Source organism: Oncorhynchus kisutch, linkage group LG15 (assembly GCF_002021735.2).
Source record: "Oncorhynchus kisutch isolate 150728-3 linkage group LG15, Okis_V2, whole genome shotgun sequence".
Taxonomy (NCBI): domain Eukaryota; kingdom Metazoa; phylum Chordata; class Actinopteri; order Salmoniformes; family Salmonidae; genus Oncorhynchus; species Oncorhynchus kisutch.
The window spans coordinates 17,822,535-17,847,497 of NC_034188.2; the positions used below are offsets into that span (position 1 = coordinate 17,822,535).

A 24,963-nucleotide genomic window follows, 5' to 3' on the forward strand; every position below is an offset into this window, starting at 1 on the left:
TATAAAACAAAAATGTCAGTGATTGGGTGCAGAGATGTAGCGGAGTCAGGCGCAGGACACAGGTTTGAGCAACACAACTGAGTTTACTCACAAAAATTCAAGCAATATTCCAAATAGGAAAATGCATACAAACTAACATCTACAACAACCACTAAGACACCAACAATCACAGACAGAACAGAAATGTATGCCAGAGGGTTAAATAAGGAACATGATATGGGAATTGAAACCAGGTGTGTGTAATACAGACAAAACTAAACGAAAATGAAACATGGATCGGTGGTGACTAGAAAGCCGGTGACCGCCGAACACCACCCGAACAAGGAGAGGGACCAACTTCGGGGGAAGTCGTGACAAAAAATGAATAAAACAATTTGTGCTGATTTAAAAAAAAATCTAAATGAGGAAGTCAGGATTAATGGCTAAAATGAGCACATTTTTGCAGAGCACAGCTTTTCGAAGCGGGGTTTGAAGCATGATACTGCAACTCTCAGCTCCTGCTCAATGTTTAGCTGGGACCTGTACTTGGTCTTCAGTGCAGCAAGAGCAGAGAAGCCAGTCTCACAAAGATAAGATGTTGCAAAAGGAAGAAGAATGCCCATGGCCCTCTGCCCTAAGAGTGGATACTGCCTCTCTACACTCAGCCAGAATTCACTCAGTGTCTGTGATAAGAACCTCTGAACTGGTCCTCCTCTGCAGAGCTGAAACCAGTTGGAGCTGGTGCATTGAAAGGATCTCTTACCCAGTCATATTGGAAACTGTTTTCAGGGAAGTACTTTTTAAAGAATCCCATCAGTGATAAAATATGCTCCTTAATATATGGAATCACTGAGGTGGCATCATAGTCAGTAGTGTCAACAAATTCATGCAGGTTCTCAAACGAATCAGTATTTCCTTCATCAAGTCGCCTGCCCCACATTGCAGGCTTTCGAGTGAAAGAGCTGATCTTGTCTGTGACCTGAGGGAGGTGTGTATCTTTCCCTTGAAGCTGTAGATTTAGTTCATTTAGCTTTCCAAATATGTCACTCAGGTAGGCCAGTTTTGCCAGGAAGTTCTCATCACTAAATTTTTCTGCGAGGTCATACTTGTGCTCCTGCTCCGAAAACATTCTTATCTGCTCTCAGAGGTCAAAAACTCGGGACAAGACTTTTCCTCGTGACAGCCACCTTGCTTCACTGTGAAACAGCACAGCTTGATGTTCAGCTCCCATCTCCTCACAGATACCAGAGAAGACTCTTGTTTTTAGTGGTCTGGTCTTTATAAAATTGACTACACCTACAATGTCAGTCATAACCTCACTTAATTCAGAGGAAAGGTGTCTTGAAGCCAGTGCTTCTCTGTGTATAACACAGTGTGTCCATTCAGCATTAGGTGAGGCCTTCTTGATGAGTGCCCAAAGTCCTTTTCTCATCCCTGCCATGGTCTGTGCACCATCACTGCAAACATGGTCTGTGCACCATCACTGCAAACACCATTGCAGTTCTCCCACTTTAGCCCATTCTCAGTCAGGAAGCAGTCCAGCATTCTGAATAGCTCTTCAGCTCTGGCTCTGTCTCTGACATATTTACAAAACAGTAGATCCTCAGACAGGGAGTTTGTCATGTCAAAACGTCCATAAGCGATAAACAAACAGTCTTTGTTGCTGTCAGTTGCTTCATCGAACTGTAAGGCAAAACGTTTGTCTTTGAGTTTATCTACCAGCTGCTCTTTAAGATCGTTAGCAATGTCATTTATACGTCTGGCGACAGTGTCATTGGACAGAGGGATAGTTGTTATTTTTGCAGCACTTGCGTCATCCAGCATGACAGAGACCATGTCTAATGCTGCAGGCAGTATCAGCTCCTCTGCTATGGAGGTTTGTTGCACTGAGCAATTTGGTACGCCACCTTATAGGATGCTAACAGTGCTGGTTTATTGTTGGCAATATTCGGCACGTTTTCGCTGAAAAAACTCAAGCGGCTTATCAGCGTGATTGGGATGTAATGTCTTTAAGTGATGCCTTCATTTATTTGGCTTCATGCTGTCCGCTGCCAACATTTTTAGACACAGTAAACATACCGGTCTTTCCTCGTCCCCCACCGTAGTCACAGTGAAGCCAAGCGCTACATACGCTTCATCATATCTCCTCGTCTTAGCTTTCGGGAGACTTACGTTTGTCTCATTATCTCCGTCTCTCTCCGCCTTTCTTTTCATCCCTGTTAAATATTGTTCCATGGTGTCTCTTAAAGGTTTGTTATCTGCACTTCATATCTCCTGCTGTGTGCTCTTGTTCGGTGCAAAAAAAAACTGCTCCCTGCGGCAAAAAAAAAACATGTTCCCCGGGGTCACCCCGCATCGCTCTGAGCCCCCCCAGGAGGGGCGCGCCCCACTATTTGAGAAGGACTGCTTTAGAGTGACACCCACAAGGACAGGGCCTGTCTCTCTGGTGTTTGTGTGTGTGTGTTTGCATCCTTGCATCTGTCTGTGTGTCTGTGTGTATGTTAGTGTGTGTGTGTGTTTGCATCCTTGCGTCTCTCTGTGTGTCTGTGCAGCACATATTACATGAAGCAGAGTAATCTTCAATGAGAGGCAGCTCCTCTGATATAGAGGTTGTGACTTTCATCTTGTCTGTTTACAGCCTCACATCTCTGTATCCTGCTCACAGGGGAGAGAGGCCCAGGCTGTCCCAAATTATACACTATTCCCTTTATAGTGCACTACTTTTGACTCGGGCCCATAGGACTGTGGTCAAAAGTAGTCCACTATAAAGGGAATAAGGTTCCATTTGGGATGCATTCCCAGTCTTACAGCATGATCAATGGGCACAATACCGTCTCCAACTCCATCACCTGCCTAGCATCTCTCTCTGACAGAAACATCATTCAGCCAGCAATGATCTGGATACCTACCGTAAAACTATTCAGAAACAGATCTAGCTAGGTAGCACCAGCTGGCTTTCTAAGCTGTAATACTAGGACCACATGTGTGTCCTCATGTTCATATTGAGAGTGGCTGGGGATTTCAGGTTGGTGGTCTCCTATTCATGTGGCTTTAGTACAGCTTTATAGCTATATGGATTATAGCTAAGCTTCAACTATACTGGCCCACTGCTGTAGAGAGAGAACCAGAACCAATTCAATGTTCTCATGGAGATTGACTGATAGGCTGTCTGTAACAAGGAACCAGACCCACTGACTGACTGACTGACCGACTAGCTTACTAACTGACTGACTGACTGGATAACTGATTGACTGATAGGCTGTCTGTAACAAGGAACCAGACCCACTGACTGACTGACTGACTGAGTAGCTTACTAACTGACTGACTGGGTGATATACTGACTGACTGACTAGCTTACTAACTGACTGACTGGGTGATATACTGACTGACTGACTAGCTTACTAACTGACTGACTGACTGACCGACTAGCGACTAGCTTACTAACTGGCTGACTGACCGACTAGTTTACTAACTGACTGACTGGGTGATATACTGACTGACCGACTAGTTTACTAACTGACTGACTGGGTGATATACTGACTGACTGGATAACTGATTGACTGATAGGCTGTCTGTAACAAGGAACCAGACCCACTGACTGACTGACTGACTGAGTAGCTTACTAACTGACTGACTGACTGACTGACTGACTAGCTTACTAACTGACTGACTGGGTGATATACTGACTGACTGACTAGCTTACTAACTGACTGACTGGGTGATATACTGACTGACTGACTGACTGACTGAGTAGCTTACTAACTGACTGACTGGGTGATATACTGACTGACTGACTGAGTAGCTTACTAACTGACTGACTGACTGAGTAGCTTACTAACTGACTGACTGGGTGATATACTGACTGACTGACTAGCTGACTGACTGAGTGGTTTACTGACTGGCTGACTGGATAACTGATTGACTGATTGGGTGGCTGACTGACTGACTGGATGACTGGATAACTGATTGACTGATTGGGTGGCTGACTGACTGGATAACTGATTGACTGATTGGGTGGCTGACTGACTACCTGACTGGCTGACTGGGTGACTGACTAGCTGATTGACTGGCTGACTGGGTGGCTGACTGACTGAGTGGCTGACTGACTGACTGGGTGGCTGACTGACTAACTGGCTGACTGGTTGACTGACTGACTGGCTGACTGACTGGGCGGCTGACTGACTGACTGGTTAACTGACTGGGTGGCTGACTGACTGATTGGCCGACTGACTGGGTCAATGAGTGCTCTTCCTCTCTTCCTTTTTGCGGCTGCTGGTTCCTGCTGAGATAAAGACTAGTTACCCACAATATTCTCAGTAAAGATGTTAGCATTGTGGCTACCAGCTGGGTTTGGGAGAGGTGGGAAACAGAGAGGGAGGGAAGGAAGGGCAGCAGTTAAGGATAAAAGGAGGAGTAGAGAAAATTAGGGGGAGAGGGAGGGAGGGAAGGGGAGAAGTGAGAGGAGGAAAAGGGGGGGTAGAGACAAGAGAGAGAAGATGGGATGGGACAAGGGAGGGAAAAAGAGAGGGAGCACCAGAGTAGAGATCTGACTGTAAAAGAGAACAGACGTTGTGCATCATCCTCTGTTTGACAGAACGATGCAAACAAAGAGATCATTCCGGCTACGTTACCCATCCTCAAAGAGAGCTGCATGAGCACATAGAGAGACTCCAAATATGATAAGAATTTAATCTATAAAGCATTTTTTTTCATGCATTACGCTCAAATTGACTTCCCTACACCTGTATCCACTCCAGATTGAAAAGTGGCTGGTAAGCCTGGCATGATCTAGAAGCATGTGTTCTCCCCTCTCTCCCGCTGGGCAGAGGAAGGCCAAAGACGGTGATGTCACCGCCAAAACAATGTCTCATTCAGCCAGTGGCTGACGGGCAGGAAGCAGGCTCTCGCTTAAACGATAACATCTGCAGAAGTACAGAGAGAGAGAGAGAGAGCTGCCATCTATCAGAACTATTAGAAATGTACTGAGCATGTTTAAGTCCCTAGTGCAGAGAAGAGCTAATGTCTTTTGGAGTTGGAACACATGCCAGCTTCACTCATTCTGGAATCCATCCTGGAATTCAGAATGATCTCTAATGCCATCAGTTCTAGAATTCACCACACAGCCTTTAGAATTCTGTGTGTCACACATTCTAAAAGGAGGCACTTAGCTCCATGATATCCTGCACTGATTCAGAAGTGGAACACCAAGTGATCAGCAGAACATTATCCCAACAGTGATTTCTGACAATATGACACGATTTGAAACATTAGACCCAGAGACTGTGGTCCTGTTGGGATAGTAGAATGGCTCCTGACCTATGTCCAGGTCTCATGTTTCCATGTGTTTCACATTCCTACGCTTATATGGGAGAACATAGCTATGTGATAATGGACCTGGTTGACGTTTTTTGGCATGAACTCTGACATAGGTATTGCAATGTATATAAACTAGATCCTAGCATGCTTTCTCTAGGACATGGGTGGGCAACTCCTCGAGGGCCTGACTGGTGGCACACTTTTTCTTCATCCTTAGCAAACGCAGCTGATTAATCAAATGGCATTCTAAACTGAAGATCATGATTAGGTGATTATTGGAGTCAGGTGTGTTAGCTGGAGCTGGGGCAAAACTGTGACACCAATCAGGCCCTTGAGGACTGAAATTTCCCACCCCTGCTCTAGGAATTGATTACATTCAGTATTTTGTGTAGGTTGAATGTGCTGTTCATATTCTCAGCTCTAACTAAACTGTCCATTGCATAGACCCCCATCTCCTGCAGCCTTGGACCTGTAGCACAAGCACAGCCAGGCACAGCCAGTGGGAGGGGGGGCAGTATGAACCGGACTCTCCCCTGAGACATCCAGCCAGACCAACCAGACCCCCCTGCTAATGAACCTCAGCTGGCCTGGCCGTCTCACTCATGCCCCCTGCTGGATGTGAGTTTCACTAGACATACTTTAGTTGTGGATAGGCCAGAGACTTTTCTTGAATGATATCTGAGTACTGCACTTTGATTCACCTAAATCAACCCTGCTTAAATCGATAGCCAACCAGCCACAACCTGTGACAACCTACTACTGACCCACTCAACATATCCCTAATTCTAGTCATAACCCGAACTGTACCCCTAAACCTAACCCTAGCTTCAAGTCCACACCCCGGCTCAACTCTAACCGTAGCCATTAATCTAACTCTAACTCACTCAACCCACCATAATTTCCCACCCCTTTGCCCCTGCCTTGCCATCTTACCTCATAGAGTTGGGTATGGCTCCAGAACCCTCCGCTCCCCCCTGGGTGTTCATGTGAAACCCATTTGGGATGGCCCATCGGCCAGGCTGGCTCAGGACAAACTCCGACCTGGTCCCGGTGATGGTGGTCCGCAGTGGGCTTCCTCCAGATCCAAGCTCACGGCCTGCAGCATTCTCCCCAGCCTCAGGCTCTCCTCGTTGGGCCTCAGGTCCAGCCTCGCTTCCCTCCTGCTCCATGACAGTGGCTAGTTCCAGCTCCAGAGGCTCAGGGCTCTGGAGAAAGGACCTCTGCTGGATGAGGGGGGTGAGCGGAGCCTCGAAGCTGACACAGCTGTCTGTCTCGTCTGTGAGTGACAGGACATCCAGGGAGTCTAGACTACTGTAGCACGTCCCCCCGCGAAGAAGCGCAGACTCAACAATACGCTCAAACGTTGAGCTGAAGCCGTCCTTGTTGTCCATCCCGCTCTTCTCCCTCTCTCCCTCCCCGTCTTCCTCATCTTCCTCTTCCTCCCCCTCTATGGCGACAACATGCTCCACGATGCGTTCAAACACAGAGCTGAAACTGTCCTGGTTCTCCCTTCCCTCCTCTTCCTCTTCCTCCACCTCTGTGTCCGCCAGCTCTACGGAACACTCGAAGGTGGAGCTGAACGTGTCCAGGTGTTCATGGATGACCTCCACTAAGCCGCCTCCTTCTCTTTCATCTTCATCATCTTCATCATCCTCATTTTCATGCCCTTTGATTCCATTCTCAGGTCCTATTCCATTGTCCAGCCTGTATGGAAACATAGAGTATCATCGGAATAAAACGTTTAATTAAATAGCTACACACTCGCCCTCCACATTAACACACTCATCTCAGTCTGTTGAAGGATGTTCTATAAATGATCCGACCTATACAGCCACTCATGACCACACTAGTCAAGGACTGCTCATGTCTGTTGTACTGACCTGACTATGTCCAGAGACCGTGGTGGGTCTGGTAAGTCCTGGTCCTGGTCCTGGTCTTCTTCCTGATCCTCAGGTGGTGGTGGTGGAGGTAACTCCTCCTCACCCTCCTCCTCCTCTTCCTCCTCACAGCCGGGCTCGCAGGCTGGTTCTGACTCCTCTGTGGCCTCTGTGTTCATGTTATCCCCCTCCTTCTCTACCTCCTCCTCCCTTTCTTCCCTCTCCTCCTCTCTCTTTAGCTCTCTGTCTGGCTGACCATCCCCTGCATCTATCCTCTCATCCCCCACTCCATCTTCTTCATCACTTGTCTCTGCCATACTCTCTCTCTCTTCATGCACCTCTCCTTCTCCCTGCATCACTTGTTCCACTCCCTCATCTACCTCATCACCCTCTCCCTTTCCACTTTCCTCACCTTCTCTTTCTCTGTGTACTTCCCTTTGTACCGTAACACTTTCCTCCCCTTCCATCTCATTGGTCCCCTCTATCCCCTCCACCTCCAGACTTTGCCCCTCCAGCCCTTGGTTTGTGTCTGGCTTCTCTGCAGGGTGGGCTGGCGTCTCCCTTTGGCTGTCTGGGGATGTAGGGGGTTCAGTCTGGGGGTGTCCCTGCCCCTCCTGGGTCATGGTGCCTACGTGTGTCGTGGAGTAATCTGGGGCTGGGTCGGAGACAGAGAGCTCTGGATCCAGGACTACGGAGGACTGACCGTCTGGCGGAGAGAGAGAGAGAGAGAGAGAGAGAGAGAGAGAGAGAGAGAGAGAGAGAGAGAGAGGAGAGAGAAGGGAAGCAAAGGTGAAAAAAGAGAAGAAAATCAAATAGAATAAAAAGGAGAGACAGTAAGGGGAGGGGGGGGGGATGCTGTCTGATACAGTCATTTCATTATTATTATCCTTAATTGTAATACGGAGGTCACCTTGGAAAGAAACACCCAGTATTTGTGCATGTGTGGGGGTGTGTGTATGTATGTATGTATGTATGTGTGTACGTGCTTGTCTCAATGTCTGTGTGTGTGTCTAGAATGATATCTCCTCTAAAGAACAGTTCAAAAGAAGGAGAGCGAGAGAGAAAATGAGCAAAGGAAGATCATTTTAAAGCCCCTTCAGATCCATGTCAAAAGGATCCATCTGACAGTCATCTTTTCTCCAGAGCAGCAGTCCTTTAATCCACACAGCAGCTCCTCTACTCCTCCTCACATCTCACATCACACATCACATCACATATCACATCACATCTCACATCACATCACATCTCACATCACATATCACATATACTCTCACATCACATATCACATTTCACATCACATATCACATCACATCACATATCACATCACATATCACATCACACATCACATATCACATCACATATCACATCACATATCACATCACATCACACATCACATATCACATCACACATCACATCACATCTCACATCACTCATTCACCGCTGCATTTCTTCTCTTTTCACAGCTGAATGGCTAACACAAAGCACTAAGGTTAAACGCCCTGCTCTGGAGTCCATATGCTGAATGCCCACCTGGGATTTAAACCTGCAACCTTATGGACACCAGGCACCAGTTTCTATTGGAACATCAGCTAGAGATGGGCAGTGAGTCTCACTCTTCATTGGTCTAGGTTGTGTTTCATTAAGCTGGTAGCAGCACCAGCATAAGATAATGTGGCTAATGTATGATCGGACTGTAATTTTATTATAGCAGTCAGTGTTCCTGTTATTGTTTGGCTGTAATGTAATTGGGTACTGTACAGAGAACAAGGCTTTTGGAACAAAGAACTCTTCCTGAAATTATAGTCGATTTTGGAGTAGCCGCCATTCCATCTTCCCATTTATTGTTTTCCCTACTTTTATGTAGCCGCATTAATAAAGACAAGAGTCTCTGTGCACTGACCTCGCATTGTCTGCTGATTCATCAGCATTAATAGACCGTCGGATAACCTACGGCCTTACATTAGTAGGTGTAAGCAGATTTGAGGTACGTGTTGGAGTCGGTTATGATTTGCTTGCAACTATGTCTCCAACCTCCCAACCCTATGGACCAGGTTGAACCTTCCAACCCTATAGACCAGGCTGAACCTTCCAACCCTATGGACCAGGTTGAACCTCCCAACCCTATGGACCAGGCTGAACCTCCCAACCCTATGGACCAGGCTGAACCTCCCAACCCTATGGACCAGGCTGAACCTTCCAACCCTATAGACCAGGCTGAACCTTCCAACCCTATGGACCAGGTTGAACCTTCCAACCCTATAGACCAGGCTGAACCTTCCAACCCTACGGACCAGGCTGAACCTCCCAACCCTATGGACAAGGTTGAACCTCCCAACCCTATAGACCAGGCTGAACCTTCCAACCCTACGGACCAGGCTGAACCTTCCAACCCTATGGACCAGGTTGAACCTCCCAACCCTATAGACCAGGCTGAACCTCCCAACCCTACGGACCAGGTTGAACCTCCCAACACTATGGACCAGGTTGAACCTTCCAACCCTATGGACCAGGCTGAACCTCCCAACCCTATGGACCAGCCTGGACCTCCCAACCATATAGACCAGGCTGAACCTCCCAACCCTACGGACCAGGTTGAACCTTCCAACCCTATGGACCAGGCTGAACCTCCCAACCCTATGGACCAGGTTGAACCTTCCAACCCTATGGACCAGGTTGAACCTTCCAACCCTACGGACCAGGTTGAACCTTCCAACCCTACAGACCAGGCTGAACCTCCCAACCCTATGGACCAGGCTGAAGTAAAGAGCAGACTAAAATGAATTACATAACCACATGAAGGAGATACAACAAGTGACATGCCGAGTCAGACACATTTATATAGACAGTATTATCACACCCACATGCCTAGTCCCACATTACCACACTCCAACGCACACAACCAAAAAACCCAAACACAACAATAGACAGGCAAATTCAATCAAACACTTATGTAATCAAACATCAAAGCTATGGATGTTCTGCCTCTATTTCTCACATGCAAACACACCTGCACACTCGGTTATGTTGTTGACAGTGTTGTTGGGTGTGACTCGCCTAAACAGGAGGACAGCTATGTAGAGCAGCAGTAAGAGCTCAACTGCTCAGGAGCTGGCAGATGTGTTCCCGTACCCAATGCCCATACCCCACCTCACATTGTTATGCACTGTGTGTGTGTGTGTGTGTGTGTGTGTGTGTGTGTGTGTGTGTGTGTGTGTGTGTGTGTGTGTGTGTGTGTGTGTGTGTGTGTGTGTGATTTAGTTTGATTGGCAGATGCTGTGATAGTATTAAAGGGGAATTGATAAGGCCTAAGAGCCCATTGTTCTGCTGACCAAACCAGAATTCACTTACTTGCTCCAAAGACGCACATGCACGCATACACACACACACACACTTCATCTGCCAATCAAGTTGAAATACTACCGACAAGAACCATAGTGTCTCTCTAAGACCTCTTTCTCTCATTCTCTCCGTCACACACACACACACCTGCACGCACACACACACACACACAGAGGTCTGGTTGGTTATTTATTGATCAAGATAAGGCTCCATACTAAAGAAAACACTTTAGCACAAATAATTACTACTGAGAATTTCTACTAAGAACTACTACTGAGAACTACTACCGAGAGTTATTACCGAGAACAACTAATGATAACTACTACTGAGAACTACTACTGAGAACTACTACTGAGAACTACTACTGAGAACTACTACTGAGAACTACTACCGAGAGTTACTACCGAGAACAACTAATGATAACTACTACTGAGAACTACTACTGAGAACTACTACTGAGAACTACTACTGAGAACTACCACTGAGAATTACTACTGAGAACTACTACTGAGAACTACTACAGAGAACTACCACTGAGAACAACCACTGAGAACAACCACTGAGAACTACCACTGAGAATTACTACTGAGAACTACTACTGAGAACTACTACTGAGAACTACTACAGAGAACTACCACTGAGAACAACTACTGAGAACTACTACTGAGAACTACTACTGAGAATTACTACTGAGAATTACTACTGAGAACTACTACTGAGAACTACTACTGAGAACTACCACTGAGAATTACTACTGAGAATGACAAGTTATTCAACAGGCAGCATGTTGTATCTACAAGCAACATGTTGAATCTACAGGCATCATGTTGTATTTACAGGCAGCATGTTATATCTACAGCCAGCAATTTGTATCTACAGGCAGAACATTGTATCAACAGGCATCATGTTATATTTACAGGCAGCATGCTATATCTACAGGAAGCATGTTATATATACAGGCAGCATGTTGTATGTACAAGCATCATGTTATATATTCAGGCAGCATGTTAAATATAGAGCTAATTGTTATATATACAGCAGCATAATATATATATATATATATATATATATACAAGCAGAATGTTATATATACAGGAAGCTTGTTATATACACAGTTAGCATGTTATATCTACAGGCAGCATGTTATATATACAGCAGCATGTTATATACACAGACAGCAAGATATATCTAAAGGCAGCATGCTATATCTACTGGCAGCATGTTGTATCTACAGGCAGCATGTTATATATACAAGCAGAATGTTATATATACAGGAAGCTTGTTATATACACAGTTAGCATGTTATATCTACAGGCAGCATGTTATATATACAGCAGCATGTTATATATACAGCAGCATGTTATATACACAGACAGCAAGATATATCTAAAGGCAGCATGCTATATCTACTGGCAGCATGTTGTATCTACAGGCAGCATGTTATATCTGCAGGCAGCATGTTATATTTACAGGCAGCATGTTATATCTACAGGATGCATGTTATATCTACAGGATGCATGTTGTATCTACAGGCAGAACATTGTACCTACAGGCATCATGTTGTATCTACAGACAGCATGTTGTATCTACAGGTAGCATGTTATATCTACAGGATGCATGTTGTATATGCAGGAAGCATGTTACATCTGCAGGCATCATGTTGTATCTACAGATAGAACGTTGATCACCAGGCAGCATGTTGTTTATACAGACAGCATGTTCAACCTTTAGGCAGCATTTTGTATCTACAGGCAGAACATTGTACCTACTGGCAGCATGTTGTATCTACAGACTGCATGTTGAATCTGAAGGCAGCATGTTGTATCTACAAGCTGTAGTTTATGTCTACAGGCAGCATGTTATATCAACAGGAAGCATGTTATATATACAGTAGCATGTTATATTTACAAGCAGAATGCTGTAGCAGCATGTTGTATCTACAGGCAACATGTTAAATCTATAGGCAGTATGTTAAATCTAGAGGCAACATGTTAAATCTATAGGCAGTATGTTATATCTACAGACAGCATGTTGTACCTACAGGCAGTATGTTATATCTATATGCAGCATGTTGTATCTACAGGCAGCATGTTATATATGAAAGCAGCATGTGGTATCTACAGAAAGCATGTTGTATCAAGATGCAGCATGTTGTATCTACAGGCAGCATTTTGTGTCTACAGGCAGCATGTTAAATCTACAGGGAGCATGTTGTATGTACAGGCAGCATGTTATATCTATAGACAGCATGTTGTATCGACAGGCAGCATCTTATATACACAGTAGCATGTTATATCTACAAGCAGAATGCTGTAACAGCATGTTGTATCTACAGGCACCAAGTTATATCTACAGGCAGCATGTTGTATCTACAGGCAGCATGTCGTATCTACATGCAACATGTTGTATCTACAGGCTGCATTATATGTCTACAGGCAGCATGATAAATCTACAGGTAGCATGTGGTATCTACAGGGAGCATTTTGTATGTACAGACAGCATGCAACAGCTACAGGCAGAACATTGTACCAACAGGCAGCATGTTGTATCTACAGGCAACATGTTATATTACAGGCAGCATGTTGTATCTACAGGCAGCATGTTCAACCTACAGGCAGCATTTTGTATCTGAAGGCAGCATGTTGTATCTACAGGCAGCAGGTTGTATCTACAGGCAGTATGTTATATTACAGGCAGCATGTTGTATCTACAGGCAGCATGTTCAACCTACAGGCAGCATGTTGTATCTAAAGGCAGCATTTAACATCTACAGGCAGCATTTAATATCTACAGGCAGCATGTTATATCTACAGCCAGCATATTGTACATACAAGCAGGATGTTGTAGCTACAGGCAGCATGTTGTATCTACAGGCAGCATTTAACATCTACAGGCAGCATTTAACATCTACAGCCAGCATATTGTACATGCAGGCAGCATATTGTACATACAAGCAGGATGTTGTATCTACAGGCAGCACATTGTATCTACAGGCATCACGTTGTATCTACAGACAGCATGTTGTATCTACAGGCAGCGTGTTGTATCTACAGGCAGCATGTTGAATCTACAGGCAGCATGTTGTACCTACAGGCAGAATGTTGTATCTAAAGGCAGCATGTTGTACCTACAGGCAGCATGTTGTATCTACATGCAGCATGTTGTATCTACAGGCAGCATGTTGTATCTACAGACAGCATGTTGTAGCAGCATGTTGTATCTACAGGCAGCATGTTCAATCTACAGGCAGAATGTTGTATCTACATAAAGCATGTTGTATCTGAAGGCAGCATGTTGAAACAACAGGCAGCATCTTATATACACAGTAGCATGTTATATCTACAAGCAGAATGCTGTAGCAGCATGTTGTATCTACAGGCAGCATGTGGTATCTACAGGCAGCATGTCATATCTAAATACAACATGTTGTATCTACAGGCTGCATTATATGTCTACAGGCAGCATGATAAATCTACAGGTAGCATGTTATATGTACAGACAGCATGCAACAGCTACAGGCAGAACATTGTATCTACAGGCAGCATGTTGTATTTACAGGCAGCATGTTGAATCTACAGGCAGCATGTTGTGTCTACAGGCAGCATGTTGTACCTACAGGCAGCATGTTGTACCTACAGGCAGTATGTTTTACCTACAGGCAGCATGTTGTATTTACAGGCAGAAAGATATATCTACAGGTAGAAGGTTGTAGCAGCATGTTGTATCTACAGGCAGCATGTTGTGTCTACAGGCAGCATGTTGTACCTACAGGCAGCATGTTGTACCTACAGGCAGTATGTTTTACCTACAGGCAGCATGTTGTATTTACAGGCAGAAAGATATATCTACAGGTAGAAGGTTGTAGCAGCATGTTGTATCTACAGGCAGCATGTTGAATCTACAGGCAGCATGTTATAAATACAGGCAGCATGACATATCTACAGGTAGAAGGTTGTAGCAACATGTTGTATCTACAAGCAGCATGTTGTTTCTACAGGCAGCATGTTGTACCTACAGGCAGCATGCTGTACCTACCGGCAGCATGTTGTACCTACAGGCAGCATGTTTTATCTACAGACAGCATGATGTATCTACAGACAGCATGATGTATCTACAGACAGCATGTTGTAGCAGCATGTTCTCTCTACATGCAGCATGTTGTACCTACAGACAACCTGTTATATCTCCAGGCAGCATGTTATTCGTACAGGCTGCGTGTTGTATCTACAGGCATCATGTTATATCTACAAGCAGCATGTTATTCCTACAGGCAGCATGTTGTATTTCCAGGCATTATGTTATATCTGCATGCAGCATGATGTATCTACAGGCAGCATGTTGTATCTACAGGCAGCATATTATATGTGCAGGCATCATGCTGTATCTACAGGCAGCATGTTATATCTACAGGCAGCATGTAACACCTCCAGGCAGTATGTTGTATCTACAGGCAGCATGTTATATCTACAGGAAGCATGTTATATCTACAGGTTGAAGGTTGTATTAGCATGTTGTATCTAGAGGCAGCATTTTGTATCTACAAGGCAGCATGTTGTATCAACAGGCAGCATGTTGTATCAACAGGCAGCATGTTGTATCAATAGGAAGCACGTTATATCTACAGGAAGCATATTACATCTACAGGTAGAAGGTTGTATTAGCATGTTTTATCTACAGGCAGCATGTTGTATCTACAGACAGCATGTTGTATCAGCATGTTGTATCTACAGGCAGCATGTTGAATCTACAGGCAGCATGTTGTATCTACAAGCAGCATGTTGAATCTACAGGCAACAAAATGTATCTACAGGCAGAATGTTGTATATAAAGGCAGCATGTTTTATCTACAGACAGCATGTTTTATCTACAGGCAGCAAGATGCATCTACAGGCAGCATGTTGTATCTACAGGCAGCATGTTGAATCTACAGGCAGCATGTTGTATCTACAAGCAGCATGTTGAATCTGCAGGCAGAAAAATGTATCTACAGGCAGAATGTTGTATATAAAGGCAGCATGTTTTATCTACAGACAGCATGTTTTATCTACAGGCAGCAAGATGCATCTACAGGCAGCATGTTGTGTCAACATGCAGCACGTTATACCTACAGGTAGCATGTTGTATCTACAGGCAGCATGTTTTATCTACAGTCAGCATGTTGTATTTACAGGCAGCATGTTGAATCTACAGGCAGCATGTTATAAATACAGGCAGCATGACATATCTACATGTAGAAGGTTGGAGCAACATGTTGTATCTACAGGCAGAATGTTGAATCTACAGGCAGCATGTTATAAATACAGGCAGCATGACATATCTACAGGTAGAAGGTTGGAGCAACATGTTGTATCTACAAGCAGCATGTTGTATCTACAGGCAGCGGGTTATATCTACAGGCAGCATGTTGTATCTACAGGCAGCATGTTGTACCTACAGGCAGCATGTTGTACCTACAGGCAGCATGTTTTATCTACAGACAGCATGATGTATCTACAGACAGCATGTTGTATCTATAGGCAGCATGTTGTACCTACAGGCAGCATTTTGTATCTACAGGCAGCATGTTGTACCGACAGGCAGCATGTTGTACCTACAGGCAGCATGTTGTACCTACAGGCAGCATGTTGTACCTACAGGCAGCATGTTGTACCTACAGGCAGCATGTTGTATCTACAGGCAGCAAGCTGTATCTACAGGCAGCATGTTGTATCAACAGGCAGCATGTTATATCTACAGGCAGCATATTATATCTACAGGTAGAAGGTTATATTAGCATGTTTTATCTACAGGCAGCATGTTGTATCTACAGACAGCATGTTGTATCAGCATGTTGTATCTACAGGCAGCATGTTGAATCTACAGGCAGCATGTTGTACCTACAGGCAGAATGTTGTATGTAAAGACAGCATGTTGTATCTACAGGCAGCATGTTGAATCTACAGGCAGCAAAATGTATCTACAGGCAGCATGTTGTATCTACAGACAGCATGTTGTAGCAGCATGTTGTATCTACAGGCATCATGTTATATCTACAAGCAGCATGTTATTCCTACAGGCAGCATGTTGTATTTCCAGGCATTATGTTATATCTGCATGCAGCATGATGTATCTACAGGCAGCATGTTGTATCTACAGGCAGCATATTATATGTACAGGCAGCATGGTATATCTAAAGATAGAAGGTGTCAGCAGCATGTTGTATCTAGAGGCAGAATGTTATGTCTACAGGCAGCATTTTGTATCTACAGGCAGCACGTTATATCTACAGGCATCATGCTGTATCTACAGGCAGCATGTTATATCTACAGGCAGCATGTAACACCTCCAGGCAGTATGTTGTATCTACAGGCAGAATGTTGTATCTAAAGGCATCATGTTGTATCTACAAGCAGCATGTTGAATCTACAGGCAGAAAAATTTATCTACAGGCAGAATGTTGTATATAAAGGCAGCATGTTTTATCTACAGACAGCATGTTTTATCTACAGGCAGCAAGATGCATCTACAGACAGCATGTTGTGTCAACATGCAGCACGTTATACCTACAGGTAGCATGTTGTATCTACAGGCAGCATGTTTTATCTACAGTCAGCATGTTGTATTTACAGGCAGCATGTTGAATCTACAGGCAGCATGTTATAAATACAGGCAGCATGACATATCTACATGTAGAAAGTTGGAGCAACATGTTGTATCTACAGGCAGCATGTTGTACCTACAGGCAGCATGTTGTACCTACAGGCAGCATGTTGTATCTACAGGCAGCAAGCTGTATCTACAGGCAGCATGTTGTATCAACAGGCAGCACGTTATATCTACAGTCAGCATATTTTATCTACAGGTAGAAGGTTGTATTAGCATGTTTTATCTACAGACAGCATGTTGTATCTACAGGAAGAAGGTTGTAGCAGCAAGTTGTATCTACAGGCAGCATGTTGAATCTACAGGCAGAATGTTATAAATACAGGCAGCATGACATATCTACAGGTAGAAGGTTGGAGCAACATGTTGTATCTACAGGCAGCGGGTTATATCTACAGGCAGCATGTTGTATCTACAGCAGCATTTTGTATCTACAGCAGGATGTTGTACCTACAGGCAGCATGTTGTATCAGCATGTTGTATCTACAGGCAGCATGTTGAATCTACAGGCAGCATGCTGTATCAACAGACAGCATGTTGTATCAGCATGTTGTACCTACAGGCAGCATGTTGTATCTACAGACAGCATGTTGTATCAGCATGTTGTATCTACAGGCAGCATGTTGAATTTACAGGCAGCATGTTGTACCTACAGGCAGAATGTTGTATCTAAAGACAGCATGTTGTACCTACAGGCAGCATGTTGTACCTACAGGCAGCATGTTGTACCTACAGGCAGCAAGCCGTATCTACAGGCAGCAAGCCGTATCTACAGGCAGCATGTTGTATCAGCATGTTGTATCTACAGGCAGCATGTTGAATCTACAGGCAGCATGTTGTATCTACAGACAGCATGTTGTATCAGCATGTTGTACCTACAGGCAGCATGTTTATCTACAGGCAGAATGTTGTATCTAAAGACAGCATGTTGTATCTACAGGCAGCATGTTGTATCTACAGACAGCATGTTGAATCTACAGGCAGCAAAATGTATCTATAGGCAGCATGTTGTATCTACAGACAGCATGTTGTAGCAGCATGTTGTATCTACAGGCAGCATGTTGAATCTACAGGCAGCATGTTGTACCTACAGGCAGAATGTTGTATCTAAAGGCCACAAGCTGTATCTACAGGCAGCATGTTGAATCTACAGGCATCATGTTGAATCTACAGGCAGCATGTTGTATCTACAGACAGCATGTTGTATCAGCATGTTGTACCTACAGGCAGCATGTTTTATCTACAGGCAGCATGTTGTATCTACAGACAGCATGTTGTATCAGCATGTTGTATCTACAGGCAGCATGTTTTATCTACAGGCAGCAAGATGCATCTACAGGCAGAATGTTTTGTCAACATGCAGCACGTTATACCTACAGGTAGCATGTTGTATCTACAGGCAGCATGTTTTCTCTACAGTCAGCATGTTGTATTTACAGACAGCAGCAAGATATATCTACAGGTAGAAGGTTTTAGCAGCATGTTGTATCTACAGGCAGCATGTTGAATCTACAGGCAGCATGTTATATCTACAGGCAGAATGTTGTATCTAAAGACAGCATGTTGTATCTACAGACAGCATGTTGAATCTACAGGCAGCAAAATGTATCTACAGGCAGCATGTTGTATCTACAGACAGCATGTTGTAGCAGCATGTTGTATCTACAGGCAGCATGTTGAATCTACAGGCAGCATGTTGTACCTACAGGCAGAATGTTGTATCTAAAGGCAGCAAGCTGTATCTACAGGCAGCATGTTGAATCTACAGGCAGCATGTTGAATCTACAGGCAGCATGTTGTATCTACAGACAGCATGTTGTATCAGCATGTTGTACCTACAGGCAGCATGTTTTATCTACAGGCAGCATGTTTTATCTACAGGCAGCATGTTGTAGCAGCATGTTGTATCTACAGGCAGCATGTTGAATCTACAGGCAGCATGTTGTACCTACAGGCAGAATGTTGTATCTACAGGCAGAATGTTGTAGCAACATGTTGTATCTACAGGCAGCATTTTGTATCTACAGGCAGCATGTTGTACCTACAGGCAGCATGTTGTACCTACAGGCATCATGTTGTACCTACAGGCAGCATGTTTTATCTACAGACAGCATGATGTATCTACAGGCAGCATGCTGTACCTACAGACAGCATGTTATTCGTACAGGCTGCGTGTTCTATCTACAGGCAGCATGTTGTATCAACAGGCAGCATGTTATATCTACAGGCCGTGTTTTGTATTTACATGCAGAATGTTGTATAAACAGGCAGAATATTGGAAGAGCATGTTGTATCCACATGCATTAAGTTTTTTCTAAAGGCAGCATGTTATATCTATAGGCAGCATGTTGTATCTACATACAGCATGTTGTATCTACAGTCAACATGTTATGTCTACAGATAGCATGTTGTATTTGCAGGCAGCATGTTGTATCTACATGCAGCATGTTGTATCTGCAGTCAACATGTTATATCTACAGATAGCATGTTGTATTTGAGGCAGCATGTTGTATCTACAGGCAGCATGTTGTATCTACGTACAGCATGTTGTATCTACAGTCAGCATTTTGTATCTACAGGCAGCATATTAAATCTAAAGGCAGCATGGTATATCTACAGATAGAAGGTGTTAGCAGCATGTTGTATCTAGAGACAGAATGTTATGTCTACAGGCAGCATTTTGTATCTACAGGCAGCACGTTATATCTACAGGCATCGTGCTGTATCTACAGGCAGCATGTTATATCTACAGGAAGCATGTAAACACCTCCAGGCAGTATGTTGTATCTACAGGCAGCATGTTATATCTACAGGAAGCATGTTATATCTAAAGGTTGAAGGTTGTAGCAGAATGTTGTATCTACAGGCAGCATGATGTGTCAACAGGCAGCACGTTATACTTACAGGTAGCATGTTGTATCTACAGGCAGCATGTTGTATCTACAGGAAGCATGTTATATCTACAGGTTGAAGGTTGTAGCAGAATGTTGTATCTACAGGCAGCATGATGTGTCAACATGCAGCACGTTATACTTACAGGTAGCATGTTGTATCTACAGGCAGCATGTTGTATCTAACGGCAGTCTGTTTTATCTACAGGTAGAAGGTTGTAGCAGCATGTTGTATCTATATGCAGCATGTTGTATCTACAGGCAGCAAGTTGTATCTACAGGCAGCATGTTATATCTACAGCCATCATGGTATATCTACAGGCAGCATCTAACACCTCCAGGCAGTATGTTGTATCTACAGGCAGAATGTTATATCTACAGTCAGCATGTTATATCTACAGGTAGAAAGTTGTAGCAGCATGTTGTATGTACAGGCAGCATGTTTTGTCAACAGGCAGCACGTTAAACCTACAAGAAGCTAATTGTATCTCGAGGGAGAATGTTTTAGCTACAGGCAACATGTTGTATCTACAGGTAGAAGGTTGTAGCAGCATGTTGTATCTACAGGCAGCATGTTGTATCCACAGGCAGCATGTTGTATCTACAGGTAGCATGTTATATCTACAGGAAGCATGTTGTATCTACAGGCAGCATGTTATAAATACAGGCAACATGTTACATCTACAGGTAGAAGGTTGTAGGATCATGCTGTATCTACAAGCATCATGTTGTATCTAAATGCAGCAAGTTTTATCTACAGGCAACATGTTACATCTACAGGTAGAAAGTATAGGATCATGTTGCATCTAAAGGCATCATGTTCTATCTACAAGCAGCATGTTGAAGCAGCGTGTTGTATCTACAGGCAGTATTTTTTATCTACAGGCATAATGTTGTATCTACAGGCAGCATGTTATACCAAAAGGCAGCATGTTGTAGCTACAGGCAGCATGTTGTACCTACAGGCAGCATGTTGTAGCTACAGGCAGCATGCTATATCTACAGGCAGCATGTTATATATACAGACTGCATTTTATATCTATAGGCTGCATGTTATATCTACAGGCAGCATGTTATATATACAGACTGCATTTTATATCTATAGGCTGCATGTTATATCTACAGGCAGCATGTTGTATCTATATGCAGCATGTTGTATCTACAGGCAGAATGCTGTATCTACAGGCGGCATGTTGTATCTGCAAGCAGCATGTTTTATCTACAGGCAGCATGTTGTATCTACAGACAGCATGTTGTATCTACAGGCAGCATGTTATATCTACAGGCAGCATGTTTTATCTACAGGCAGCATGTTGTATCTACAGACAGCATGTTGTATCTACAGGCAGCATGTTATATCTACAGGCAGCATGTTATATCTACAGGCAGCATGTTGAATCTACAGGCAGCATGTTATATCTACAGGCAGCATGTTATATCTACAGGCAGCATGTTGAATCTACAGGCAGCATGTTATATCTACAGGCAGCATGTTGAATCTACAGGCAGCATGTTATATCTACAGGCATCATGTTATATCTACAGGCAGCATGTTATATATGCAGGCAGAATGTTATATCTATAGGCAGTGTGTTATATCTACAGGCAGCATGTTGAATCTACAGGCAGCATGTTATATCTCCAAGCAGCATGCTGTATCTACAGGCAGCACAGGCAGAACGTTATATGCACACACACACACACACACACACACAAACACACACACACACAAACACACACACACACTTCAGTAGACTGGCTACAGTTGCTGGCTCTGTGACTGAGTCTTTCTCCAGCGCATGTCATTGTTCCTTAAGGCAAATTAATACAAACCACCCTACTAGCCACTCCAGCCCAGTGAACCATGAAAATCTGCATCTCACCCTGATATGTCACTTCTATTGCATCAAGATCAGACTTTGTGTTGCATTGTGTCATTATAGCTCTTTACAATGACTTCATCTAATTCATGCCATGGCATCAATCTTATTGTAACCCCGATTTTATTTTTTTATTGGCTGCTAATTCACTTTTTTCCAAGAAAATAAATGGAAAGGGTGGATGAGATTGGCGAGTGGGAGAGTGAGAGAGGAGAGAGAGTGGGAGAGAGAGAGGAGAGCGAGTGGAAGAGAGAGTTGGAAAGCATTTTAGGCAGCGTCTTGTGTCCGGGGACTTGCTGGTGCAAGGGTGTCTGCACTGGTGTAGCACACACTCCTGCATCTCCCGCAAGGCAGGGGGTCCCGCAAGCTTTTGGGGGCCCCCAACCCCACCCCAGAGGTCGGCCTCCCAGATATAATGTGATCAGCTATGAGCTATGAAATGTTTAGAATTACAGGATTTTTTTTCTTTTTTTTTTTCTTTCAGCCTCATGGCAAAATGTGTTGCAGCAAGTGGCGCAGCGGTCTAAGGCACTGCATCTCAGTGCTTGAGGCGTCACTACACGCCTCAAGCGTCTGTAGTCTTTTTGCCCTTAACTGACTTGCCTAGTTAAATAAAGGTTAAATAAGATGTAAAACATTTGTAGAATAGCAGAACATTTGCTCAGAGATTTTTGAAAGAAAACTTTTGTAGTTAAATTTATTTTATTTTATTTATTTTATTTCAGCTTAAAATTTACATTCAGGGCCTTTCGAGTGGCGCAGCGGTCTAATGCACTGCGAAGCGTCACTACAGACCCAGGTTCGATCCCAGGCTGTGTCACAGTCGGTCGTGACCGAGAGACCCATGAGGCGGCGCAAAATTGGGCCAACATTGTTCGGGTTAGGGGAGGGTTTGGTTGGCATTTCCTTGTCCCATCGTCCTTGGCAGGGTCGTGTTTTGGAGGTCGCATGTCTCTTGACCTTTGCCTCTCCCAAGTCCGTAGGGCAGTTGCAGCGATGGAACTAGACTGAAACTACCAATTGGATATCAGGAAAAATGGGTAAAATAAAAAATATTAAAAATACATTTAGATTTAGGGGAATTTTATAAGGGAAAATATTTGTTTTGGGAATTTTCGAAATGCTTTCAATATTATTCATTTCCATGTCGGCTCTATACCTGGAAATGTCCTTGTCCAGAGCAAAGGATCCCAATTTAAAACGTTTCAAAAAAAGTGTTTAAACTTCTAACAAGGGACAATAATGGATACTAACTGAACAATTATCTTATGTAGTTCCTTGCAATAGCCCTCTGTGAATATTTATCTCAAAACTGTGATTCCTAAAAGATCGGAATATGGTTCAAGTATGTTACATTCAATTAGGTTTTAGAGTCGTAAAGCAACTGAGGAAAAACAAAATGGCTACTGTGTATACCACTTGAAAGAAGAAAAATCCTTAATTTTCCTTAAGTTTTCTTAAAAACTCCTTAAAAATCAACTCCGCCAGAGTGCTGAAAATTCTGATAGAATGGTTCTGTTTTTATTGGGGACTTTCAAATGAATCATTTTCCATATTTTACAAATATTTGACTTGAAATTGTAGTTTTAGAGAAGCAAAAATATGTCTGTTTTGAGTGTCTGTTCTCAACTCTGTCAGCAGCTTGTCAACTCTGTCAGCAGCTTGTCAACTCCCATCAATATTATTGGTCAATATTCAGAAAAAGTATTTTAATCACTATTCTACAACATATGCTTACACAATTGAAGTATTTGCTGTACTATACCTAAGGGATAATGTTTGCTTTTTAAATTATATTTTATTTTCTAAATCTATAAAAACATTCCAAAATGGCAATGAAATGTTTGGAGATTTGCATTACATATTTCAATAATCTAATAATAGAATTAAACTATCAAGGCCTTTAAACACTTGTTGGACAATAATTGTACAAATTAAATGCTTTTTTATGATTTTATGGTGTCTGAGGAGTTGATAGGTGGCATAGCAGTTCAGACGTCTTTTGTCCTCGTCTTGTCGTGTCCTGTATATATATATATTTACAACTTTTTCACATACATTTTTTTTTTATTTTCTATCAACTCATCTTCAAAACACTCTCCTGCAACCCGCCTCACCAATGTATATTTATAAAAAAGTATTATTTACCTCAGATCTGTAATCCTCCAAGAAGCTAGCCAGAAACTCCAAGAAGCTAGCCTGAAACTAGCCAGAAGCTAATCCAGAAGCTAGTTCAGAAGCTAGTTAGCTCCTTTACTGGCAAATCGTTAGTATTCAGCTAACCACGGTTTGTGGTCATCAGCTATCCTTTAGCTCGAAAATCTATCGCCAGTTCTGTACGGCGCAGCGCGGCTCGGAACGGAACATACCGGACCAATTTTTCTCTCCATGTCCCTGGATTTCGACTGCTCTCTGGACATTCATACCCGGATCTCACAGCTAGCTAGCTGCTATCCGTGTGACTATCGGCCTTCGTCGATTCCGGAGCAAACATCAATTATTCCGGAGCTAGCAAGCTCCGTCAATCACTCCTGAGTTCCATCAATCACACCTGGGCTGCAGTCACCTATCCGGACCCGTTTTACTGCCTTCGCGGAGCCCCACCGGGCCTTCACAACTGGACTGCCGACGTTATCTACCCGAAGGAGTTATTCGGCTGGCTCCTCCGTCGCGACGTTACCTGAACGCCCATCTGCGGCCTGCTAACTGTTAGCTGTCTTACCGGCTGCTATCTGAATAGACAATCGGACAATTTATTATTATTATTTTTTTTAAACTTTTTTAAATTTTTATTATTATTATGTTTTCTTCTTGGGCCTCTATAACTATATCTATTGTTTTTATTTTTGTTGTTGTTGTGTGATTTGGATTAATCCCCTCTACCACACAGAACCCCACTAATCTACTGACGGAACGCAAGAGGTAGCTAACAACAGACCTCCATCCTATGCTAGCTTGCTACCGATGCCCTGGCTAGCTGTCTAAATCACCAACCAACCTCTCCACTCACCGGACCCTTTTGATCACTCGACTAAGCAT

At 43.6% G+C, this 24,963-nt stretch overlaps 1 protein-coding gene across 1 annotated transcript in view; it reads right to left on the bottom strand.

Annotated features, from left to right (window-relative positions):
- The window catches only part of LOC109882699 (PH and SEC7 domain-containing protein 2), a 70,159-nt gene that overhangs the window by 39,899 nt on the left and 5,297 nt on the right, over positions 1 to 24,963 (bottom strand). Inside the window, exons 2-3 of the mRNA XM_031791371.1 lie at positions 7,176 to 7,878; positions 6,229 to 6,999 (exon numbers count right to left, since the gene is read on the bottom strand). Coding sequence (XP_031647231.1) covers positions 6,229 to 6,999; positions 7,176 to 7,795 — 1,391 coding nt within the window. The 5' untranslated portion in view covers positions 7,796 to 7,878. The remainder of the gene's footprint in view (positions 1 to 6,228; positions 7,000 to 7,175; positions 7,879 to 24,963) is intronic.